The sequence below is a fragment of the Macaca thibetana genome, chromosome 16 (genome assembly GCF_024542745.1).
Source record: "Macaca thibetana thibetana isolate TM-01 chromosome 16, ASM2454274v1, whole genome shotgun sequence".
Taxonomy (NCBI): domain Eukaryota; kingdom Metazoa; phylum Chordata; class Mammalia; order Primates; family Cercopithecidae; genus Macaca; species Macaca thibetana.
The window spans coordinates 2,037,576-2,064,073 of NC_065593.1; the positions used below are offsets into that span (position 1 = coordinate 2,037,576).

Below are 26,498 nucleotides of genomic sequence, written 5' to 3' on the forward strand. Positions count from 1 at the left end.
ATGTTGTGTTTTGAGTTTTTTTCCCTTTCCACATAAGCTTTAGAATCAGCTTGTCAATATCTACAAAACAAGCTGCTGGGATGGCTTTTCCTTTCTTGTTGCAGCCATCCCCGCAGGTATATGCTATTATGTCACTGTGGTCTCAGTGTGCATTTCTCTAATGATGCGCCCTTTTTTGTGTGCTTACTATTCATTCATATGTAGCCTTCAGTGAAATTTCTATTTCAGTCTTTTGCCCATTTAAAAAGTAAATAAGCCAGGTGTGATGACTCAAGTCTATAAAACCAGCACTTTGGGAGGCTAAATAAAGAGGTTGGCTTGAGCCCAGAAGGTTAAGACCAGCCTTGATGACATGGCAAGATACCATCTCTACAAAACATTAAAAAAAAAAAAAAAAAAAGCTGGGCATAGTGGTGCATATCTGCAGTCCCAGCTGCTAGGGAGGCTGAGGTGGGAGGATGGCTTGTGCCCAGAAGTTCAAGGCTGCAATGAGCTATGACTGCACCACTGCACTCTGGGCTGGGTGACAGAGCAAGACCCTGTCTCAATATACAAAATAAATAAAAGAAAACAAATTTTAAAAATGTGAAAATATAATATTTGGTAGCTGGTTGTATTCGCTTGCTAAGTGCTTTGGTTTGAATGTGTCCCCCGAAGTTCATATGTTCATGTAACAGTGTTGAGAGAGAGAACTTTTTTTGGTCGCTTTTTTTTTTTTTTTTTTTTTTTTTGAGACAAGGTCTCATGATGTTGCCCAGGCTGGTCTTGAACTGCTGGCCTCAAGAAACCCTCCTGCCTCAGTCTCCCAAAGTGTGCCCTGTCAAGGTGGGCCCTTTAAGAGATGGATTAGTCATTATCTTAAGAGTGGGTTAATTATTTCAAGAGTGGGTTCCTGACAAAAGGATGAGTCTGGCCCCCTTCCCCTCTTTCTTGTGTGCTCTTTTACCCTTCTGGCCTTGGGATGATACAGCAAGAAGGTGCTCACCAGATGTTGTCCCTTGAGCTAGGACTTCCCAGCCTCCAGAACCATGAGCCAAAAAAATTTCTGTTCATTATAAATTACCCAGTCTATGGTATTATGTTACAGCAACACAAAATGGACTAAGACACTAGCATTCCCATAACAAAGTACCAAAAATTGGATGGCTTACATAACAGAAATTTACTGTCTTACAGTTCTGGAGACCAGATATCCTAAATCAAGGTGTCAGCAGAGTCATACCTATACTTCCTTTGAAGGCGCTAAGGGAGGATCTGTTCTGGGCCTCTCTTCTAGCTCTGGCAGCCTCAGGGGTTTTTTGGATTGTAGATGGTCATCTTTCCCCTGTCTCTTCGTGTTCCTTCCATGTCTGTCTCTGTCCAAATTCCCTCTTTTTTTTTTTTTTTTTTTTTTTTGAGACGGAGTCTTGCTGTGTTGCCAGGCTGGAGTGCAGTACTGCGATCTGGCCTCACTGCAACCTCCACCTCCCGGGTTCAAGCAATTCTCCTGCCTCAGTCTCTCAAGTAGCTGGGACGACAGGTGCACACCAGTACACCTGGATAATTTTTTTTTTTGTATTTTAGTAGAGACGCGGTTTCACCATGTTGGCCAGGATGGTCTTGATCTCCTGACCTCATGATCTGCCCACCTCGGCCTCCCAAAGTGCTGGGATGACAGGTGTGAGCCACCATACCAGGCCCAAATTCCCTCTTTTAATAAGGACACCAGTCATATGGGATTAGGGTCTTAATGACTTCATCTTAACTTGATCATCAGCAAAGGCTTTATTTCCAGATAAGATAACATTCATAGGCACTGAGAGTTAGAATTTCAACATCTTTTGGCCAGACACAGTGGCTTACACCTGTAATCCCAGCACTTAGGGAGACTGAGGTGGGCAGATCACCTGAGGTCAGGAGTTCAAGACCAGCCTGGCCAACGTGGTGAAACCCATCTCTACCAATAATACAAAAATTAGCTAGGCATGATGGCACACACCTGTAATCCCAGCTACTCAGGAGACTGAGGCAGGAAAATTGCTTGAGCCCGGGAGGTGGAGGTTGCAGTGAGCCAAGGTCGTATCACTGTACACCAGCCTGGGTGACAAGAGCGAAACTCCATCTCAAAAAAAAAAAAAGAAAAAGGAATTTCAGTATCTTTTGTGGGAGGCACAATTCAATCCATAACATTTTTTTTTTTTTGAGGCAGAGTCTTCACTCTGTCGCCCAGGCTGGAGTGCAGTGGCACCATCTCGGCTCACTGCAAGCTCCGCCTCCCGGGTTCACGCCATTCTCCTGCCTCAGCCTCCCGAGTAGCTGGGACTACAGGTGCCCGCCACCGTGCTCGGCTAATTTTTTGTATTTTAGTAGAGACGGGGTTTCACCGTGTTAGCCAGGATGGTCTCGATCTCCTGACCTCGTGATCCGCCTGCCTCGGCCTCCCAAAGTGCAGGGATTACAGGTGTGAGCCACCGCGCCCGGCAACATTTATTATTAGTTATAAGAGTTCTTTATATATTCTAGATACAAGTCCTTTATCAAGCTTTATGATTTGCAAACCCAGGCTGTGGCTTGTCTTTTTAAATTAAATTTTATTTTTTAAATTCACAGATAAATATATTTATGGTATACATTTTTTTTTTTTTTTTTTTGTTTTGTTTTAAGACAGGTCTCACTCTCTTGCCCAGGCTGGAGTGCAGTGGCATCATCATTAGCTCACTACAGAACTCCTGGGCTCAAGCCATTCTCCCACCTTGGGCTCCCAAAGTGCTGGGATTACAGGCGTGAGCCAATGCGCCCAGCCACTATGTTTGTATATAAGTAAACATTTCACTATGTTTAGACATTGTGAAATGGCTAAATCAAGCTAATTAACATACACATTACCTTACGTAATTCTAATTTTCTTGTGGTGGGAACACTTAAAATATACTCTTAGCAATTTTCAAGTATACAATAGTTATCATGTTGTACAATAGGTCTCTTGAACTTTTTCTTCCTAACTGAATCATTTTCTTTTTTCTTTTTTTTTTTTTTTGAGACGGAGTCTCACTCTGTCGCCCAGGCTGGGGTGCAGTGGCACGATCTCGACCACTGCAAGCTTCGCCTCCCGGGTTCACGCCATTCTCCTGCCTCAGCCTCCTGAGTAGCTGGGACTACAGGCGCCCACCACTGTGCCCTGCGCCCAGCTAATTTTTTGTATTTTTAGTAGAGACGGGGTTTCACCGTGTTAGCCAGGATGGTCTCAATCTCCTGACCTCGTGATCCGCCCATCTCGGCCTCCCAAAGTGCTGGGATTACAGGCGTGAGCCACCACGCCCTGCCTAACTGAATCATTTTCTTAATGGTATCTTTTGAGCTGCAAAAGTTTTCACTTTTAATGTAGTCCAATTCCTTAATTTCTTTTATGGCTCATGCTTTTGCTATTTTATATATAAGAACTCTGCCTAACTTAAGGTCACAAAGATTTTCTCCTCTGTTTTCTTTCAAAAGTTTTAAGTCTTTCTTACACTTAGGTTTATGATCCTTTTTTTTTTTTTTTTTTTTTTTTTTTTTTTTTTTGAGATGGAGTCTCATTCTTTTGCCCAGGCTGGAGTGCAGTGGCACAATCTCGGCTCACTGCAACCTCTGCCTCCCGGGTTCAAGCGATTCTTCTGCCTCAGCCTCCTGAGTAGCTGGGACTACAGGTGTGTGCCACCTCGCCTGGCTAATTTTTGTATTTTTAGTAGAGATGGGGTTTCACCGTGTTGGCCAGGCTGGTTTCAAACTCCTGACCTCATGATCCACCCGCCTTGGCCTCCCAGAGTGCTGGGATTACAGGTGTGAGCCACCGCACCTAGCCTATGATCCATTTTTCGTTCATTTTTGTGTATGAGGTAAGGGTTTAAATTCAGTTTTTACATATGGATATCCAATTGTCCTGGCACCATTTGTTAGCACATGAAAGACTCATTTCTCCAGTAAATTTTCTTGGAAACACAGTTGAAAATCAACTGACCATAAATGTAGTGTTTTACTTCTGAATTCACAATTCCGTTCCATTCATTTATGTCTATGCTATGCTATTGTGACAGTCTTAATTACTGTAGCTTTATAGGGAGTTTTGTAATCAGGTACTATTGATATACCAACTGTTCTTTTCTGTCCCCAAACTGCTTTGACTCTTCTAGGTCCTTTGCTTTTTTGTATGTATTTTAGAATCACCTTATCAATTCCTACTAAAAAGCATGCTAGGATTTTGAAAAGAATTGTGTTGAATCTATAGATCAATTTGGAGAGAAGTGTCATCTTAACAATATTGAGGCCTCCAATGGATTCATTGGCACAGAATGTCTCTATTTAAAATAGAACTTCCAGGCCGGGCGCGGTGGCTCAAGCCTGTAATCCCAGTACTTTGGGAGGCCGAGACAGGCGGATCACGAGGTCAGGTGATCGAGACCATCCTGGCTAACATGGTGAAACCCCGTCTCTACTAAAAAAATACAAAAAAACTAGCCAGGCGAGGTGGCAAGCGCCTGTAGTCCCAGCTACTCGGGAGGCTGAGGCAGGAGAGTGGCGTGAACCTGGGAGGCGGAGCTTGCAGTGAGCTGAGATTGTGCCACTGCACTCCAGCCTGGGCGACACAGCAAGACTCCATCTCAAAAAAAAAAGAAAAAGAACTTCTTTATCTCAGCAATGTTTCATAATCTTCAACGGACAAATCTTATACTTCTTATGTTAAATTTATCCCAAAGAATTTTATTCTTTGGATGCTACTGTGAATGAAATTGTTTTCTTGATTTCATATTTATTTTAAAAAATTGATTTTTTGATTATTGATCCTTTATCCTGTGACCTTGTTCTAATATTTTGTGTGTCTGAGCTCCTTAAGATTTTCTACATGTAGGATCATGTCATCTGTGAATAGACAGTTTTACCTTTGCTTTCCAAATTGGGGAAAACCTCCAGTACAATGTTGTTTTGTTTTGTTCTGAGGCGGAGTCTCGCTCTGTCGCCCAGGCTGGAGTGCAATGGTGGGATCTCAGCTCACTGCAACCTCTGCCTCCCAAGTTCAAGCGAGTCTCCTGCCTCAGCCTCCCAAGTAGCTGGAACTACAGGCACGCACTTCCGTGCCTGGCTAATTTTTATTTATTTATTTATTTATTATTATTTTTTAGTAGAGACGGGGTTTCATCATGTTGCCCAGGGTTGTCTTGAACTCCTGACCTCCAACTCCAGACCTCCTCGGCCTCCCAAAGTGCTGGGATTACAGGTGTAAGCCACTGTGCCCAGCTCTCCAGTACAATGTTGAATTGAAGTGTAAAGAGCATACATCTGTGCCTTGATTCCACTATTAAGGGGAAAGTATTCAAAGTATTCAGTCTTTCTGTGTTAAATGTTATCTGTAGGATTTTCCTAAATGCCCTTTTTCAGGTTGAGAAAGATCCCTTCTATTCCTAGTTTGTTGAGACATCTCATGATTGGGTGCTAGATTTTGTGGAATGCTTTTTCTGCTTCTATTGAAATAATCACGTAGTTTTGTTCTTTATTAATATGGTGTTTTGCATTAATTGTTCTTTATTAATATGGTGTTTTGCATTAATTGATTTTCAGGTGTTATACATTGCATTTGCATTTCTGGGATAAACCTCTTTTTTTTTTTTTTTTTTTGAGATGGAGTCTCACTCTGTCGCCAGGCTGGAGTGCACTGGCGCAATCTTGGCTCACTGCAATCTCTGCCTCCCGGGTTCAAGCAATTCTCCTGCCTCGTCCTCCTGAGTAGCTGGGATTACAGGCGCGCACCACCACGCCCGGCTAATTTTTGTATTTTTAGTAGAGGCGGGGTTTCACCATGTTGGCCGGGTCAGTCTCAATCGCCTGACTTCGTGATCCGCCTGCCTCAGCCTCCCAAATTGCTGGGATTAGAGGCTTGAGCCGCCGCGCCCGGCCCAGATAAACCTCTCTTGATCATGGTGTATATATTTTCTGTATATTACTAAATTTGATTTGCTAATATTTTGTTAAAAATTCTGAGTCTGTGTTCATGAGGAATACTTGTAATTTTTATTTTTTCCCTGTTATCTTGAACTGGTTTTTGTATAAGGGTAACATTGACTTTACAGAGTAAGTTTGGAAGTATTCTCTCCTCTGGTACTTTCTAAAAGAGTTTGTGAAGAATTGGCATTATTTCTTATTTAAATATTGAATACAATTCATCGGTAAAGTCACGTGGGCTTGGGCTTTTGTCGGAAGAGTTTAAATTATAAATTCAATCTATTTACTTGGTATAGGTCTATTTAGATTTTCCATTTCTTGTTAAGTTAGTTTTAGTAATTTGTGCCTTTCTAGGAATTTATTTGCTTGACCCTAATTGTCTAATTCTTTTGCAGGAAGTTGCTCTTCATATTTCCTTTAATTTTCTTCTTTATGGTCAGCAGTGATGCTCTCATTTTCATTTCTGATTTTGGTAATCTATGTCTAACGCTCTTTATTTTTTGGTTTTATTTTACCAAGCTCAGATCCTTGGTAAGTGTGGGTCAATTTTACGGATCTTTTCTTTTTCTGTTTTTTTTTTTTTTTTTTTTTTTTTTGAGATGGAGTCTCGCTCTGTTGCCTGGGCTAGAGTGCAGTGGCACAATCTCAGTTCACTGCAACCTCTGCCTCCTGGGTTCAAGTGATTCTCCTGCGTCAGCCCCGAGTAGCTGGGACTACAGGCGCCCGCCACCATGCCCAGCTAATTTTTATATTTGTGGTAGAGACGGTGTTTCACCATGTTGGCCAGGCTGGTCTCAAACTCCTGACCTTATGATCTGCCCACCTGGGCCTCTCAAAGTGCTGGGATTACAGGCGTAAGCCACTGTGCCTGGCCAATTTTATGGATCTTAAGAAAGAACTAACTTTTGTTTTTATTAATTTTCTCTGGTTATTTCTTTATCTTAATAGGTACATATTAGATGTATATATTTATGGGATACATGAGATATTTTGATAAGGCATGCAATGCCTAATAATCAGGATAAATGGGGTTTTCATTACCTCAAGAATTAATCATTTCTTTATGCTACAATCAATCCAATTATACTTTTATTTTAAAATGTATAATAAATTATTGTTGCCTATAATTACCCTGTTGTGCTGTCAAATACTAGATCTTATTCATTCTATCTAACTATATATTTGTACCCATTAGCCATCCCCATTCCCTCTCCCACTGTCCATCCCAGCCTCCAGTAACCATCATTCTATTCACTATCTCCATGAGTTCAATTGTTTTAATTTATGTCTCCTACAAATGAGTGAGAACGTACAAAGTCTGGCTTTCTGTGCCTGGCTTATTTCACCTAACATAATTTCCTCCAGGTCCCTGCATGTTGTTGCAAATGACAGGATCCCATTCCTTTCTATGGCTGAATAGTACTCCATTGTATATACGTGCCACATTTTCTTCATTCATCTGTTCATGGATACTTAGGTTGCTTCCAAATCTTGGCTATTGTGAATAGTGCAATAAACATAGGGGTGCAGGTATCTCTTCGCTACACTAATTTTCTTTCTTTTGAGTATCTACCTAGCAGTAGGATTGCTGGATCACGTAGTAGTTCTTAGTTTTGTGAGCAACTTCCATACTGTTCTCCACAGTGGCTGTACTAATTTACATTCCCACAAACAATGTACAAGGGTTCCCTTTTTTTTTTTGAGATGGAGTTTCGCTCTTGTCACCCAGGCTGGAGTACCATGGCACGATCTCGGCTCACTGCAACCTCCGCCTCCCAGGTTCAAGCGATTCTCCTGCCTCAGCCTTCCCAAGTAGCTGGGATTATAGGCATGCGCTACCATGCCCGGCTAATTTTGTATTTTTTTTTAGTAGAGATGGGGTTTCTCCATGTTGGTCAGGCTGGTCTCCAACTCCTGACCTCAGGTGATCCGCCCACCTGGGCCTCCCAAAGTGCTGGGATTACAGGCGTGAGCCACCGCGCCTGACCAACGGGTTCCCACTTCTTCATGTCCTCCTTAGCATCCATTATTGCTTGCCTTTTGAATAGAAGCCATTTTAACCGGGGTGAGATGATATCTCATTGTAGTTTTGATGTGCATTTCTCTAATGATCAGTGATGTTGGGCACATTTTCACATATCTGTTTGCCATTTGCATGTCTTCTTTTGAGAAATGTCTATTCAGATCTTATACATTTTGGGATTATTTTTTCTATTTCTGTCCATTTTTAAATTGGATGAGATTTTTTTCTATAGAGTTGTTTGAGCTCCTTATATATTCTGGCTATTAATCTCTCATCAGATTGATAGTATGAAAAAATATCTTCTCCCATTCTGTGGGCTGTCTCTTCACTTTGTTGATTGTTTCCTTTGCTGTACAGAAGCTTTCTAACTTGATGTGATCTCATTTGTCCATTTTTGCCTTGGCTGCCTGTGCTTTGAGGGTATTATTCAAGAAATCTTTGCCCAGATCAATTTCCTGGAGAGTTTTCCCAAAGTTGTTCTTCTAGTAGTTTCATGGTTTGAGGTCTTCAGTTCAAGTCTTTAGTCCATTTTGAATTGATTTTTGTATATGGTGAGAGATAGGGGTCTAGCTTCATTCTTCTACATATGAATATCCAGTTTTCCTGGCACTATTTATTGAAGAGACTGTCCTTTCCCCACGTATGCTCTTGGCACCTTTGTCAAAAATGAGTTCACTGTAGATGCATGGATTTACTTCTGGGTTTTCTATTTCATTCCATTAGTCTATGTGTCTGTTTTTATGCTAGTACTATGCTGTTTTGGTTACTACAGCTCTGTAGTATAAATTGAAGTTAGGTAATGTGATTCTTCCATTTTTTTTTGTTTTGAGATGGAGTCTTGCTCTGTCACCCAGGCTGGAGTGCAGTGGTGTGATCTCGGCTCACTGCAAGCTCTGCCTCCCAGGCTCATGCCATTCTCCTGCCTCAGCCTCCTCAGTATCTGGGACTACAGGCACCCGGCACCACAGGCCGCCAGGCGCCTGGCTTTTTTTTTTTTTTTTTTTTAGTAGAGACGGGGTTTCACCGTGTTAGCCAGGATGGTCTCGATCTCCTGACTTCGTGATCCGCCCGCCTTGGCCTCCCAAAGTGCTGGGATTACAGGTGTGACAGTTTTGTTCTTTTTGCTCAGGATGGCTTTAACTATTTGAGGTCTTTTGTGGTTCCATGTACATTTTAGGATTATTTTTTCTATTTCTGTGAGGAATGTCACTGGTATCTTAATACGGACTACATTGAATCTGTAGAATGCTTTGGGTAGTATGAACATTTTAACAATATTAATTATTCCAATCCATGAACATAGAATATCCATTTTTTGTATGTTCTCTTCAATTTATTGCATCAATGTTTCATAGTTTTCATTGCAGGGATTATTCATTTTTCTTTCTTTTTCTTTTTTTTTTTTGAGACAAGGTCTCACTCTGTCACTCAGGCTGGAGTGCACTGCCATGATCACGGCTTACTGCAGCCTTGACCTCCTGGACTCAGGTGATCCTCTCACTTCAGCCTCCCAAGTAGCTGGGACTACGGATGCACGCCACCACACCCAGCTAATTTTTGTGTATTGTGTAGCGACAGGGTTTTGCCATATTGCCCAGGCTGGTCTTGAACTCCTAACCTCAAGAGATCCACTCACCTTGGACTCCCAAAGTGCTAGGATTACAGGCATAAGCCGCCACTGTGCCTGGCCATCTTTCATTTCTTTGGTTAAGTTTGTTCCTCAGTATTTTACTTGTAGCTATTGTAAATGAGAATACTTTCTTGATTTTTCAGACCGTTCACTGTTGGCATATAGAAATGCCACTTACTTTTGTATGTTGATTTGGTATACTGTAACTATTGGACTTACCAGTTCTAATAGTTGTTTGGTGGAGGTCTTCAGGTTTTTCCAAATATAAGATCCTATCATCTGGGCCAGACATGGTAGCTCACAACTGTAATCCCAGCATTTTGGGAGGCTGAGGCAAGAGGACTGCTTGAGGCCAGGAGTTTGAGACCAGCCTGGGCAACATAGTGAGACCCTGTCTCTCCAAAAAGATTTTTAAGTTAGCCAGGAATGGTGGTACATCTCTACTAAAATAAAAAAGTGGGCCGGGCGCGGTGGCTCAAGCCTGTAATCCCAGCACTTTGGGAGGCCGAGAGACGGGCGGATCACGAGGTCAGGAGATCGAGACCATCCTGGCTAATATGGTGAAACCCCGTCTCTACTAAAAATACAAAAAACTAGCCGGGCGAGGTGGCGGGCGCCTGTAGTCCCAGCTACTCGGGAGGCTGAGGCAGGAGAATGGCGTAAACCCGGGAGGCGGAGCTTGCAGTGAGCTGAGATCCGGCCACTGCACGCCAGCCTGGGTGACAAAGTGAGACTCCGTCTCAAAAAAAAAAAAAAAAAAAAAAAAAAAAAAAAAAAAAAAAAAGTGACCAGGTGTGGTGGTGCATGCCTGTAGTCCTAACTACTTGAGAGGCTAAGGTGGGACGATTGCTTGAGCTCAAGAGGTCAAGGCTGCTGCAGTGAGCTGTGAATGCACCACTGCACTCCAGCCTGGATGACATAGCGAGACCCTGTCTCTTAAAATAAATAAATTAAAAGGTGATATCACCAGCTGGGCACAGTGACTCATGCCTGTAATCCCAACATTTTGGGGAGGCTGAGGTGGGAAGATCATTTGAAGTCAGGGGTTCAAGATTAGCCCAGCCAACATGGTGAAACCCCGTTTCTACTAAAAAGATACAAAAATTAGCTGGGCTTTGTGGTGCAGGCCTGCGATCCCAGCTACTTGGGAGGCTGAGACAGAGGAGAAGTGCCTGAACCCTCCAGGTTGGGCAACAGAGTGAGACTCCATCTCTAAAAAAAAAAAAAAAAAAAAAAAAAAGACGGTATCACCTGCAAGCAAGGATAATTGGATTTCCTTTTAAATCTGGAGGCACTTTATTTCTCTAGCTAGGACTTCCAGTACTATTTTGAATAATAGTGGTGAAAGTGAGTATCCTTGTCCTGTTCCAGATCTTAGGAGGAAAGGTTTCCAATTTTCCCGTTTGGTACGATACTAGCTGTGGGTCTGTTGTATAAGGCTTTTATTGTGTTAATATTCCTCCTATACCCAGTTTTTTTGAGGGTTTTTTGTTTGTTTGTTTCTTACCATGAAGTGATGTTGAATTTCATCAAATGCTTTTCAGCAATTGAAATGATCATATGGTTTTTGTCCTTCATTCTCTTGTTATGATGTGTCATATTGATTGGTTTGCATATGATGAACCATCCTTATATCCCAGAGATAAATCCCACTTGGTCATGATGGATTTGGTAGCCTAGTATTTTTGTTGAGGATTTTTATATCAATGTTTATCAGGGATACTGTAGTTTTCTTTTTTTGATGTGTTTTTGTCTGGTTTTGGTATGAATACTGGCCTCATTATAGAATGAGTTTGGAAATAGTCCTCCCTCCTGTATTTGAATAGGACTGGTATTGGTCCTATGTTTAGTAAAATTCAGCAGTGACGTCATTGGGTCCTGGGCTTTTTTTTGCTAGGAGACTTACTATTACACTTGATCTTAGCCAAAAGGCTGAGAAGCGATAGGAGACTTATCATTACAGCTTCAATCTCATTATTTGTTATTGGTCTGTTCAGGTTTCAGATTTGTTCATGGTAGCATTTTGGTAGGTTGTATGTGTTTAGAAATTTATCCATTTCTTCTAGGTTTTCCAATGTATAAGTATATAGTTGCTCATAGTAGTCTTTAATGATCCTTTGCATTTCTTGGTATTAGTTATGTTTCCTTTTTCCCTTCTGATTTTATTTATTTTTGATCTTTTCTTTTCCTTTGGCTAAAGGTTTGCCTATTTTTTCAAAACAACAACTTTTCATTTCATTGATCTTTTGTATTTTTTTGATCTGTTTGTTTCAATTTAACTTATTTCTGCTCTGACCTTTATTCTTTCTTTTCTTCTGCTAATTTTGGGTTTGGTTTGCTCTTGCTTTTCTAGTTCTTTAAGATGCATCATTAGGTTATTTATTTGATGTTTTTCCACTTTTTGATGTAGGTGCTTATTCCTATAAACTCTCTTAGTACTGCTTTCATTGTATCACATAGGTTTTGATATGTTGTTTCCATTATGATTTGTTTCAAGAAATTTTAAAAATTTCCTTAATTTCTTCATTGACCCACTGATCATTCAGGAACATATTAATTTCCATGTTTTTGTATAGTTTCCAAAGTTCCTCGTTACTGATTTCTAGTTTTATTTCACTGTGGTCAGAGAAAATACCTGATATGATTTCAATTTTTTCTGAAATTTTTAAGACTTGTTTTGTGACTCAAATGTGGTCTGTCCTTGAGAATGATCCATATGCTGAGGAGAAGAATGTGTATCTGCAGCACTTGAATGAAATCTTTTGTAAATATCTATTAGGTCTATGTGGTCTATAGGGCAGATTAGGTCCAATGTTTCTTTGTTGACTTTCTGTCTGGATGATCTGTCCAGTGCTGCAAGTGGGATGTTGAAATCTTTAGCTATTATTCTATTGAAATATATCTCTCTCTTTAGTTCTAATAATATCTGCTTTATATATCTGGGTGCTCCAGTGTTGGGTACATATATATTCATAAATGTTATAATCTCTTGCTGAATTGACCCCTTTATCATTATCTAATGATCTTGTCCCTTTTTATAGTTTTTGTCTTGAAATCTGTTTTGTCTAAGTATAAGCTACTCCTGATCACTTCTGGTTTCAATTTGTATGCAGTATCTTTTTCCATTTCTTTATTTTCAGTCCATGTGTGTCTTTGTAGGTGAAGTGTGCTTCTTGTAGGCAACAGATCATTGGGTTTTGTTTTTTATCCACTGAGCCATTCTATGTCTTTTAACTAGAGAGTTTAGTTCATTTACATTCAATGTTATTATTGATAAGTTAGGACTTAGTCCTGCCATTTTGTTATTTATTTTCTGGTTTGGTGGTCTTCTCTTCCTTCCTTCCTTCCTGTCTTCCTTTTTGTGAAGGTGGTTTTCTCTGGTGGTATACTTTTTATTTTTTGTGTATCTTTTGTAGGTTTTTGAGGTTACCATGAGGCTTGCAATATTATTTATTTGAGACAGGGTCTCGCTCTCATAGCCCAGGCTGGAGTGCAATGGTGTGATCTCGGCTCACTGCAACCTCAGCCTCACGGGTTCAAGCGATTCTCCTGCCTCAGCCTCCCGAGTAGTTGGGATTACAGGTGCTCGCCACCACACCTGGCTAATTTTTGTATTATTAGTAGAGACGGGGTTTCACCATGTTGGCCAAGCTGGTCTTGAACTCCTGACCTCAGGTGAGCCACCAGCTTTGGCCTCCCAAAGTGCTGGGATTATAGACCTGAGCCACTGTGCCCGGCTAATAATCCATTATTTTTAAACTAATGACAACTAAATACTGATTGCAAAAACAAGCAGATAAAATTAATAAAAACTTTAACTTCATCCCCTGCTGTTTCTTAACTTTGTTGTTTCTATTTATATCTTACACTGTCTTGAAAAGTAGTTTTTTAAATAGATGCATCTTTTAGTCTTCTGCTGTTTATTTCAATGATTTCATGCTAATCTTTTATCTATTTATTTTGTAACTTTTAATTTTTTTTTTTTTTTTTTAAAAAGAGACACGGTATTGCTATATTGCCCAAGTTGGTCTCTTAACTCCTGGCCTCAAGCAATCCTTCTGCCTTGGCCTCTCAAAGTGCTGGGATTACAGGTGTGAGCCACCATGCCTGGCCCACACTAATCTTTTATATTCTTATCCTTTGACTTTATTTAGGTATAGTTTGTTCTTCTTTACTAGCTTCTTAGGGTAGAATATTGGTCATTGATCTGAGACCTTTCTCCTTTTCTGATACAGGCATTTGAAGCTGTACATTTCCCTCTAAGCATTGCCTTAGTTGCATCTAATAAATTTTGATGTTCCTCAAAATTTTCAAGTTCAAAATATTTTTAAATTTCTCTTGTGATTTATTCTTTGACTTATGGTTTAGAAGTGCATTTAATTTCCAAATATTTGGGCTTTTATTTCTGGTCAGCATCTCCAATTTAATTCTGTTGTGGCCAGAGAACATACTTTGTATGAATTCAGTCTTTCAAAATTTGCTAGGCACGATGGCATGTGCCTGTAGTCCCAGGTACTCAGGAGCCTGAGATGAGAGCATTGCTTGAGCCTAGGAGTTCAAGACCAGCCAGGGTAACATAGCAAGACTCCATCTCTTAAAAAAAATTTGTTTTAGTTTATTGAGACTTGTTTTGTGGCCTACCACAGGCCTATCCTGGAGAATGCTGCATGTGGGATTCACACCCAAGGAATGTCATTGTGTTGGTTAAGTAACTTGCACAGACTAATTCTGTGACTCCCGTCTCCTCTACAATATGCAGCTGCTGATCTTTCTTGCTCAGTTTTTTTCCCCTTGTTCTTATTTTTAAGTCTAGCTCTCTAGTTTAAAATGTTCTATCTTTCTAGGCTTAAAAATGTCTGCAGAGGTTAGTGTTCAAGCCAATTACTGGTCAGAGATTGTACTCAACACCTCTGATAGCTAGCAAGGCTTCCATTCTCTGCTGACAGATCCATGTGTGGGCTAGAGACACATTCAGAGTTCCAGCTTTTTCAAGTGAGTCCTGGCTTTTACTTTCTTCTGAGTACTCTTGGTCTCTTCACCTGTGTGGGCAGGCTCCACTGTCCGGGAACATGTGGGAGGCTTGGTCTCTGCTATGCTGTATGCACAGCCTCTGGTCGGCTTGGGATATGTAGAGACCTTATCAGTACCTCCCCACTCCCTTGGCTGTTTTATCTCATCAAACTCCCTCTTAAATCCCCGCCTAGTCCACTGGTTGATGGTTTCTCCCAAACAGGCCCACAACCTCAGGCTAGCAAAGCCACTGGCCCTTCCTGCCACTGAAATGGCCACTTCAATTCCCAGTGCTATAAATCAGAGTTTCTCAACCTCAGCACTACTGGCACTTTAGACCAGATAATTCTTTGTTTGGGGGAGGTGGGGGGGGGGGTCCCCTGAGCATTGCAGGAGGTTTAGCAGCATCCCTGGTCTCTACCCACTAGATACGGTAATACTTTCCCCCCACCACACCCCCACAGTTGTTACAACAAAAACATCCCAGAAATTGCCATCCCCATTTGAGAAACACTGGTCCAGGGTACATCAGTCATAATTTGGGAGAAGTCTTTCTTTAGCCAAAAAAGATCACGCCATGACATATAATAACCAGAAATATACATGCCATATTTCAAAGTTCAAGAGGCATACATCTCCTAACGCCAGTGCATTACCTCTTGTTCAAATATGTACAAACCACAAAATACTCCGCACCTCTCATGGGAATAAAATAAAAATAACCAAGTATCTATTGGCCAATAATCCTGACTGAGGATGAGCTGTGCCTGTAGTTCAGAAGATCTGGAATCATGTTGTGAAAATGAGGCTAATGAAATAAACAGTACTTTTTCCAAAGCAATTCTCGTCTTCCAGATGAGACATAATCACAGACTGCAGTTTGTGAGGGCTGCTTGTCTCATATGGAATAAGCTAACCACCACTGTCTGCCATGCGTGCTAGGCAAAATAATGGCCCCCAAGTTTCAAAGTCCACATCGTAATCCCCAGAACCTGTGAGTGTTTCACGGCAAATGGGACTTTGCAGGTGCAATTAAGAATCTGGAGATGGGGGATTATCCGGGGTCATCCAAGCGGGCCCAATGTAAATACAAGGGTCCTTAGAAGAGGGAGGCAGGAGGATCAGAGGAGATGTGAGCCTGGAAGCAGAGGCTGGAGTGATGTGGGGCCACCAGCCAATGAATACAGAAGGAATTCTAGAAGCTAGAAAAAGCAGAGAAACATTCTCAGCTAGGGCCTTCGTAAGGAACCAGCTCTTGATTTTGGCACAGTGAGACCCAATTCAAACTTCTAACCTCCAGAACTGTAAAAGAATAAATTTGCGTGTGTGTGTGTGTGTGTGACCAAGTCTCGCTCTGTCCCCCAGGCTAGAGTGCAGTGGCACATCCTAGGTTCAAGCAATTCTCATGCCTCAGCCTCCCAAGTAGCTGGGATTACAGTGCCACCTTGCCTGGCTAATTTTTGTATTTTTAGAGACGGGGTTTCACCATGTTGGCCAGGCTGGTCTTGAACTCCTGACCTCAAGTGATCTGCCCTCCTCAGCCTCCTAAAGTACTGAGATTACAGGCATGAGCCACCGTGCCCGGCCCAAATTTATGTTATTTTTAAGCCACTACGTTTGCAGTAATTTGCTACATAGCCACAGGAAACCAACACACCACCCCTATACCATGTGTAGTCCAGTCTCCCGGACCAACTGGTTGCTGGCCACCAATTCTACCTTTATTTTCTAGGGAGGCCATATGGTATGGTGGTGAAGCCTGGGTGCTGTGGGGTTGTGTTCAAAACACAACTACTTCTGTGTAACAAGGACAAGTGATCCGACTCGTCTTGGACAGCCACCCTCGGCGAAGAAAGGGAGATAAGGGCGCCCATCCAGCGCTATGAGAACTCAGTGAAGCAATGCCATGCGAACGGCTTAGCAAAGTGCCTGCTGCATGACACCTGCTCTTAAAGTCGCATCATCACGACCCTCTTTCCCATTTCTGTCTCCCCTCCTAGTGTGTCTATGGCGGAGTCCTAAGAGGAACTGGGAAGCAGGCCTTTGGTGCCGCTGTGAATGCCATCACCTACTACATCATCGGCCTACCACTGGGCATCCTTCTGACCTTTCTGGTCAGAATGAGAATCATGGGTATGTGGTGTGAGGAAGTCGGGAGGGGCCTGGGTGGTCGGTCGGACACTGTTCCCATCATCACTTGTCTCCTCCAGGCCTCTGGCTGGGCATGCTGGCCTGTGTCTTCCTGGCAACTGCTGCCTTTGTTGCCTATACTGCCCGGCTGGACTGGAAGCTTGCCGCAGAGGAGGTAAGTGGGTCGGCTGCCCCTGGCCACAGGACACATCCTGCACCGGACCCCAGCAGGTAGAGTGACTACTCAGCCAGAAATGCCCAGAACACACGAGAACTTGGCGGCAGTGTGGTATAAGCTGCAGGTGTTTTGTGGGGGATTACAGAGGGGCCACCTGAGCCTCAACAGTGGCTCCTGTCACTGTGGTTGGCCAGGATAAGAAGCACGCTCTGCGGTTACACACAGAAACAAAACCAAAAACCTTCCTTAGACAGCCCCATCTGTGGAAAACCAAACAAACACAAAGAACTCAAACCAGTCTGAACCCGGATGAACCCCCGAGCGTGTGCCTTGACTTTGGAAGGGGTAATAAAACCACCCTGCCCACCATCCTCTTTGATGTCCTTTTTAAACAGGGCAGGGCAGCCTTTGCATCTCAGGCACAGCGAAGGCACGACTCAGTCTGCAAGCAGAGCACAGAAGCAGTGTTCTCTCAAAGACCCTGAATATCATCAGAGTGTGGTTCTGCCTCTGTGCACAGAAAAAGTCATCCTGACACTTAAGATGCCGGATAAACAGATATTTAACATGATACATGTATTTATTTGAGATGGAGTATCGCTCTGTTGCCCAGGATGGAGTGTAGTGGCGCGATCTTGGCTCAATGCAACCTCTGCCTCTCAGGGCTGACATTCTCCTGCCTCAGCCTCCTGAGTAGCTAGGACTACAGACATGTGCCACCACACACAGCTACTTTTTTAGTATTTTTGGTATAGACAGGTTTCACTATATTGCCCAGGCTGGCCTTGAACTCCTGAGCTCAAGCGATCCACCGCCTCGGCCTCCCAAAGTGCTGGGATTACAAGTGTGAGCCACCACGCCCAGCCTTAAAATGATACTTTCTGAGAAGTCTCACGCTGTTGCCCAGGCTGGAGTGCAGTGGCGCGATCTCGGCTCACTGCAAGCTCCGCCTCCCGGGTTCCCGCCATTCTCCTGCCTCAGCCTCCTGAGTAGCTGGGACCACAGGCGCCCGCCACCGCGCCCGGCTAATTTTTTGTATTTTTAGTAGAGACGGGGTTTCACTGTGGTCTCGATCTCCTGACCTTGTGATCCGCCCGCCTCGGCCTCCCAAAGTGCTGGGATTACAGGCTTGAGCCACCGCGCCCGGCCAAAATGATACTTTCTAAAAGCCCCACCAACCATGAATACATGCACATGTGCTGCTTCAGCTTGCAATGCTTTAAAAACAGTGAATGCGAGGCCAGCGGTGAAGGCGTGAACTGCTGAGCTGGCAGTTGACCCAAGCGAGTTCTTTCTCCTTTAGGCGAAGAAACACTCAGGCCAGCAGCAGCAGCAGAGAGCAGACAGCACTGCACCCAGACCTGGGCCTGAGAAAGCAGTCCTATCTTCAGGTAATGCTGTCACGGCTGCTTCTACTTTGGTACACATAGAAATGTCAGTGGCATGTTGCTCCTGTCTGCCCTCTGTGCCTCATGCAATTGGAAACTGTACAAGCCAAAGCTGTTTTTCTTCCATTATGAAAATGATGTCCTAAGCACCAGGAAGACAACATCATCATTTATTGTCTAGCAGGCATGCAAGTACCAGGCCCTACGTCAAGTCTTTGGCCTTAAGAGGCAACTAGATGTATGCCCATTTTCAGATGAGGAAGTGAGGCTGAAAGAACTCAGGTATTTCCTCCCTCATCCCACAACTTGTAAAGGCCAGACATAAGATCTGAGCATCAACCCGTCGGACTCTAAAGCTCATGATCTCCCCCACTGAATTCTGCTCAAGATGAAAAGCCAACTTTTAACCTCTGGGGAGCCCGGCTGACTCACCGGCTTTGGGGGGGCACCTGCTACCTACCTCTCTCCACCTCCTCAGGCAGACAAGCATCTCTCTGGTTTATGCCCAATGTCCATGTCATGAAGTGATGGCCCCAGCTCTGCCCCACGGCTGGTCCTGAGTGCCAGGTGTGTGTGCAAATGGCCCAAAGCTCAGGAAGATGATGTCTCCGTGACCTCATCCATCCTGGGCTAATCCTTGATCAGGGCAGTAGTGAGGCAGCTAAAACTCTGGGAGTGTCAGGTGTCATGAGAGAATACAGTAAGACACGATTGTGTTTCCCATGTGCTTCTGAAGCCACAGATCATCACAGGGCCAAGCACCGACAAGAACACTCCTCACCAGATCTCAGTAGTAAGCCTTATCTGCATGTGAAATTCAGTTTAAGACGCTTTCCTGCATATCCCCTCCTCTGATCTTGCTTGCAAAGCAGATAAAGCAGGTATTTTTCTATTGTATAGGCATTGTCCCTTGTGAGGTGTAACAAACACAGCCAGGTGGTTAATCTAGGTTTTCTGATTCCAAGGCCAAAGCTCTCCCTCTGACCCCTGACCTGCTGAGTTTGCTCCTGTTTGCTTCCACAGTGGCTACAGGGAGTTCCCCTGGCATTACCTTGACAACGTATTCAAGGTCTGATTGCCACGTGGACCTCTTCAGGACTCCAGAGGAGGCCCACACCCTTTCAGCTCCTGCCAGCAGACTGTCAGTGAAACAGCTGGTCATCCGCCGTGGGGCTGCTCTGGGGGCGGCGTCAGCCACACTGCTGATGGGGCTCGCGGTCAGGATCCTAGCCACCAGGCACTAGCAAAGAAGCTTGGAAACAGAAAGCCAGGAGTGGCTGTCCCCGGTACCCAAACACACCACGGTCTCCCCTGCAAAAGCGCCAATGGGGTCCAGTGCAGGAGGACACTTTGAACGACTCCTCAAAAAAAGAACTTTGGCTGATTCCTTGTGGTGACACTCAGAGGGGTCTGAACAGAGCGGACTTCACAGTTCTGTTCTGGTCAAGCTGGAGTTTTCTTCTCTGGCCTGGATTGCTCTGTAGAAGACATCAGCCAACTGCACGAGTCAGAGTCCAGGGACTGCCACTATAATTAATAATGTAAATGGCTTCAAATGGGAGACTGCAGATACAATCACCAAAACCACTGTTACATTAAAGATTACACATTTCCTAGGCACAGCCTGAGGCTCAAGTCTGTCATGAAGCCTCTGTGAAGCTCTGAGAACGGGGCCAGTGGGTTCTGTCCAGGCAACTCCTGTGTGCCCCCAGCAGATACAGGTGCTGTGAGACCCTGACCAGGGCGGTGGCTGTCCATATACCCTTCTTCCCCTTTTCTCCAGTTCTTTCATTCCATCAGCATTTTCATTTATCACAGACTTTGAGAAACACTTGTTCTTACTGTACTTTTTCTTCTAGTAGTGATGCGATATAAATAAGGGCAGAAAACAAGTAGGAACAGAGCACAGCAAAGTCATCATGGAAGCAATTCCAGACTCTAAGGCACTGTTTGCCCAAGTGTGGTCCACGGTTAACAGGTGTTAAGGTAAACGGCTCCACGGTCAAGGAAGTCTGGGAACTGCACATACTAGCACTTCAGAGGTTCCGAAGGACCTGTGTCCTTTAGTTTGCTGATGTGCTTTACAAGCCAGTGGTATACAGGACCTGCAGCAGGATCATTTTTGTGTGTAAAATCTTGTGGGATTAGCGTTCTACGAATATGCTTACAGTTGTTCTAGATCAGCAACTGGGGGTAAGAGGACGCCATTGGAAAAACCTATTTACTACAGCTACTAACCACCACCCCCAACACACACAGCAGAACCATGAGGTTTGAGAAAATCTTCTCGGCTAAGAATTTTAAAATGAGAAAGCATGACCAAAAAAAGTTGACAAACACCATCTATGATAAAGACATAAAAGGATTTATAGTTGGGGAGAATTTATAACCCAAGGATTATCTCCAATAGGGAACATCTGAGGTTCCACACCAGGAACGTCATTAAAATTGATGCCAATTTTATGAAAGATGTTCATTTTGAAGCAGATATGTATTAGTAGACAAGCCAGTAATTTAAACATACTCAATGAAAATTCCATAATGCAATTTTATCTAAGGTATTTTATGATTACTCTCTTAGAGCCAGTTTTAAGCAGCTTTTTCCTAAACTGGGCTAGTTATGAATTCTCGACACTTCATGCTATGATGAAGACATCACATACTTTAGACAGCCTTAATAGAACAAATTATTCAACAAAGTTGATTATACATTCTATAAAGTAAATTACATTCTGTCATTGAGTGAGCTGAGTCTTTTTGAGTGTGGGGACGCGTCTCTGCAGTCAGGAGCTCCAGGGCATAGCCCTGCCTGCCCTGCCCCGTCCAGCAGGTAACACTGCGTTCCGCAGGCCTCTTCTTCAGCCTTGTCCACTCAGCTGAGTACCTCAGGTTGTGGCCGTGGACGACTGATGAGAGTAACTTCTGACTTGCTCAGGGGATCCTTTTGCCATCCATCCCCTTCAGTACGACCAATTGCAGTGGCTTACTCGCTTCGTGTCCAGACCATCCACCAACTGTCTGCCCCGTGAAGCTCTCAAACCCCAAAGTCCTAATATCCAACGCCTCTTTGTCTGCGAGAGGCAATGGTTCCCTCACTTTCAGTTCTGTAGGCTATTCAGAAAGGGATCTCTCTATAGTTTAAAAAAGTGAAATTTTACTTGCACTGTGCTATAGAAATAAGAAACTTACAGATTTGTCCTTGAAGACCTACTAACCTGCAACCTTCGGGTCCTGAGAGAGGATTCGTGTAAGTACTTTTATGACAGTATTTTTTGTTTGGGAGACAGGGTCTTGCTCTGTTGCCCAAGCTGAAGGGCAGTGGTGCAATCACAGCCCACCGCAGCCTTGGCCTTGCAGGCTCAATCGATCCTCATGCTTCAGCCTCCTGAGCACAGGCTCATGCTACCACATCTAGCTTATTTTTACTTTTTGGTAGAGATGAGGTCTCACTATGGGGTCCAGGCAGGTCTCAAATTCCTGGACTCAAGCAATCCTCCCACCTCGGCCTCCCAAAGTGCTGGGATTACAGGCATGAGCCACCATGTCCGGCTACAGTATTTTTAAAATGCCAGTTAGGTTTTATAAGATGTAGAATTCTGTAACTCCAACACAAGAATGACAGGTGATGCTTGCATGACTTTGGCAACTAACTTCCAGGAAGCCCTAGGATTTACAAGATGCTTTGAGTGATATTAGTCACAAGAGATTGTTGCAACTAAACAGAACACAGGATGATGGAGCATGAATGAGGGAGAATGAAGACCACTGGTGAGATGGCACTTCTGACCAGGGGCCTGACTCCTGGAGGTCAAGTCCTTGAGTCCCATTGGAGGAAGAGTAACCCCTCCCTCCCCCACATAGGGTTTTAGTGCCTGAAATCTCACAGGGAACCGATACCATCTGACCTCACCTCTCTGACTACAGAGGACTGCTGGTAGCCCTGGGAAGCACCAGGCTCTTGAAAGCTTCATACAGTGATGGTGGTAGCAGGGGCAGGAGGTGGGCAGTGCCATTACCTGGAGGGAAGGATTCACTAAGTAGGTTCTGAGACTCCCTTAAAGTTTGTATTTAGTCTAATACATTCTCCTCCTCTAGCTCAAAGCTCCAAGATTTAGATAAGCACAATTTAAGGCAGGTTCCCTGAATATCCTATTAGGGAATGTTGGGATTTGGTTGAAATGGCAAGTTTTATTAATGATGAATGGCAATGACTTTTGAGTTTGATCACAGTGTGTTTGCATATTTTCTTACTATTTTTGGTAGGATTTAAAAATTATTGGTTCATTAACCATTTAAAAGAGGAATAATTCAGTAGAGGCACTAGGAGGTTGAACGGGATCATTCTTCAGTAATATCCAGCCTGGAGAGAGGAAAAAGGGATCCAGTTTACTCAGCTGCTTTAAAAACCTACCCACAATCAGCCTTGCAACACAAGCTCAGCACTGGGACTCAGATACCTCCTGTCTGAAGAGACTCTACAGGCATTGTACAAAAAAGGACTACATATCCCTAGGAAGCCTAGGAAGCGTGGTTTGGGCTAAAGGATTACGCCCTTCCTCAAAAAAAAAAAAAAAATAACAATAATAGCGAGACTACGTGATAATGGAGGCTATATTCTGTCCACTGTCAATTAGCTAATGTTACAGTAGAGACAGAAGATGAGAGTACTAACTTCTTATCCTGGCATGTTCAGTAGGAAGCTAAAGTCTCTACATGGAATTCAAAAACTGGTAAACAATTTTGTTTCTAAAATTCAAAAGTGGTACTGAATTTAATCCTTCCTGTTGAAGACTGAGGAAGGGTTGCTGTAATCTCAAGGTTCAAATGTCATATTTAGTTGTCAAAGGCCTAATGAAATTTATCAACATTAACCTCCTATGTTTCTCAACCTTTTAAAACCCACATCTCCCACAATGCCTTCTGTAGCTTATAAGCTTTATTGGAACTTTACTTTGTGTACAGTACTTACGCTCTAAATCCCTTCTAATTCTAGTAAGGTAGTTAATAAAATAAAATCCAAGGGTGAAACAAAATAAGGAAACTATTAAGTACATAAAAACCATTTCAGAAAAATGTAATTACAATAAATAGACTCTTCAGGCAAATATACAGTACAGATTCAAAGCCATTTATTTAAAATAAAAGGCAATTTGATAAAAAGAGGATTAAAAGCTCAGAGAGGAGCAGAAAAGCAGCAAAGCAGAAAAGAAAACCAAATCTCTACCTAGTTCCAGACTGAATCCGAAGAAATATTAACAAGTAATAGTAATGAGAATTGAGAGGGAGGGTTGGAAGTGGCCTGGAGAATCACTGACACCTACTCCCTCATCCTGTAGATGAGCAAGCTGAGGCCAAAGGAGGAGCTCAGAAAAGGCCTTGCCCAAGGTCATTAAGCCAAGAATCAAATCACATTTTCTTGTTCCTGCTAAAGATTTTATATATTGCTGCTTCTCTAGACCCTCACAGAGAAACCCTTTGGGAACGCGAACCTGCCTGGCAGAGTGCGCTGCACCTGAGGGAGGCTTCTTGGGGGTGACAAGTCTGAATTAGTCAGCTGGCACTTCCCCTAGGAGAGCTGAGTAGAAGGGGAGGAGAAATGAGGCTCACACTTGGCTGCCCTTTTCCTAGAAATAATATATGCTTCACCTGGACGCAGCTAAGCCATCGCCTCTGCACATTTCTCTTAGATTCCTAGCAAGTTGCCTCGCCCTTTTAAAACTGTGGATAAGTGGAGTTTTAACACCCTGACACTCTGAGGCCAGGTCCAAAATGTCTAGAGATAAGTAAGTTAAACATTCTTTCCTCTCTTTTTTTTTTTTTTTTTTTTTTTTTTGGGAGACGGAGTCTCGCTCTGTCACCCAGGGTGGAGTGCAGTGGCACAATCTCGGCTCACTGCAATCTCTGCCTCCTGGGTTCAAGCGATTCTCCTGCCTCAGCCTCCTGAGTAGCTGGGACTACAGGCGCACGCCGCCATGCCCAACTAATTTTTTTAAGTAGAGACGGGGTTTCACTGTGTTGCCAGACTGTTCTCAAACTCCTAAACTCAGGCCTCGGCCTCCCAAAGTGCTAGGATTACAGGCGTGAGCCACTGTGTCCGGCCCATTCTTTTTTCAATAACCCCTAAGCCTCCAACTGTAGCAAAAAAAAAAAACAAACCCTAGAAAACATACCCCAACTTGGCCCACCTTACATATAGAAAGAAAACAAAAAGTTCCTACCTCACTCTTAACAGACAGGGCTGGGTTTTGAAATCTGGTGTTCATCTCTGCTTACTGGACCAACGCAGTCTGTGAACTACCAGAAAAATCAACAGGGCCTTTCTCCTCAGCACAGCTTGGTATTTCTGAGAAAACCCAAACGATTTCAAATGCAACTGGTATCTCCAACTCCACTAAGGCTAGGATACTGTAAGACGAGCCAATCCCCTTTCAAATTTTTTTTTTTTTCTTTTCTTTTTGAGATGGAGTCTCGCTCTGTCGCCCAGGCTGGAGTGCAGTGGCACTATCTCTGCTCACTGCAACCTCCGCCTCCCAGGTTCAAGTGATTCTCCTGCCTCAGCCTCCCGAGCAGCTGGGACTACAGTTGCGCGCCACCATGCCCGGCTAATTTTTTGTATTTTTAGTAGAGACGGGGTTTCACCATATTGGTCAGGCTGGTCTTGAACTCCTGACCTCATGATTCACCCGCCTCAGCCTCCTAAAGTGTTGGGATTACAGGCGTGAGCCACTGCACCCAGCCCCCTTTCAAATTTTAAACAAAATATAAACACAGCTATTACCATTGCCTTTTCCAAGCCCATTCTTCACTGATATGGTCAATATTTTCAACGTTACATCCTCAGCTGAACGGCTGAGGGTGCCACAGACACAACTGTGTTCGTCATTCCATCTTAACTTTAATTATGGATTTCCTCTTCACCTCAAAATATGCAAACTGCTTTGAGAAGGCAGCTATCATGAGGGCCTCTTTGCAAGCCCATCTCTATAATGATTAATCACAAAAGATAAACTTTATCAGGTAGTCAACTTTGGTGGAAAAACATTCAAGCCTAATAAAATATCCCTCACCAAAGCTGTTGCACCAGAGTTCTTGCCTCCATCTCCGTGGCAAGCTGATTTCATGCACATTCAGGAACAAAGCTGGCCAGGCGTGGTGGCTCATGCCTGTAATCCCAGCACTTTGGGAGGCCCAAGTGGATCACCTGAGGTCAGGAGTTCGAGACCAGCCTGGCCAGTGTAGTGAAACTCCGTCTTTACTAAAAATACAAAAATTAGTTGGGCATGGTGGCTGGCGCCTGTACTCCCAGCTACTAGGGAAGCTGAGGCTGGCAGGCACCTGTAGTCGCCACTACTTAGCAAGCTGAGGCAGGAGAATTGCTTGAACCCGGGAAGCAGAGGTTGCAGTAAGCCAAGATTGCGCCACTGCACTCCAGCCTGGGCAAAAGAGTGAGACTCCTCAAAGGAAAAAAAAAAAAAAAAAAAAAAAAAAAAAGAACAAAGCTGTAAGTGACAAGGAAAGTCCAATACCAGAAGGATCAAAGGGCTAACCCTTTGATCAGATAAGTCAGAATTCTGCAATCAAGTTCTACACTGTTTTTAACCTCTTAGACCAGAGATTAGCAAACTTTTCTGTAATAATTTAGGCTTTAAGGGCCTTTCAGCCTCTGTTGCAACTACTCAGCTCTGTCACCATCCCATGAAAGCAGCTGTGGATGATTAGTAAACAAGTGGGTGTGGCTGTGTTCCAATAACTTTAGTGACAAAAAGAGGTAGCTGGCCAGCAGGCTGTGGTTCACTGACCCTGTCTTACACTCTACAAGCTAATGTAGAGTCCTGCTAGAATAAGCATCTGGCAGCCATTGGGCCAGGACCAGACAGAATGGCACTCATGGGTAATAGGGACTCACCTTGACCAGCACAGCGGCTACAATGCCCAGGAAAGTGAGCACCAGGAGACCGAGTTTTTCTTTGTTGAACCGTCTCAAGAGAAAAAATTTTCCCCAATCCACTTTTGACTGGCTGTTGGGAGGATATCTGAGTTTGTTAGCACCTTCTCTCTTCAAACTTTTTAATAAACAGGGACGCTGATGAGAAAAAGTATCGAAACTATGTTTTCCGTGATAAGCTCCCATCCCACTGGAACCTGAAATAAAGGGAACAGACAAAACAAGCTTCATTGTAGATGATG

At 43.5% G+C, this 26,498-nt stretch overlaps 2 protein-coding genes across 7 annotated transcripts in view; one reads left to right on the forward strand and one right to left on the reverse strand.

The window, feature by feature from the left end:
* The window catches only part of SLC47A2 (solute carrier family 47 member 2), a 39,493-nt gene extending 19,564 nt beyond the window's left edge, over window positions 1–19,929 (forward strand). For 2 of the 3 annotated variants that reach the window (XM_050763902.1, XM_050763903.1), the window contains 4 exons: window positions 16,616–16,748; window positions 16,826–16,920; window positions 18,227–18,314; window positions 19,335–19,929. In XM_050763902.1, coding sequence (XP_050619859.1) covers window positions 16,616–16,748; window positions 16,826–16,920; window positions 18,227–18,314; window positions 19,335–19,555 — 537 coding nt within the window. In that variant the 3' untranslated portion in view covers window positions 19,556–19,929. The other variant, XR_007720286.1, reaches the window with a different exon arrangement.
* A 726-nt stretch (window positions 19,930–20,655) lies between these two features.
* The window catches only part of ALDH3A2 (aldehyde dehydrogenase 3 family member A2), a 28,238-nt gene continuing 22,395 nt past the window's right edge, over window positions 20,656–26,498 (reverse strand). For 3 of the 4 annotated variants that reach the window (XM_050763910.1, XM_050763909.1, XM_050763911.1), the window contains 2 exons: window positions 26,218–26,453; window positions 24,530–24,654 (listed from right to left, as the gene is read on the reverse strand). In XM_050763910.1, coding sequence (XP_050619867.1) covers window positions 24,571–24,654; window positions 26,218–26,453 — 320 coding nt within the window. In that variant the 3' untranslated portion in view covers window positions 24,530–24,570. Of the gene's footprint in view, window positions 22,672–24,529; window positions 24,655–26,217; window positions 26,454–26,498 lie in introns of those variants that run through there. The other variant, XM_050763912.1, reaches the window with a different exon arrangement.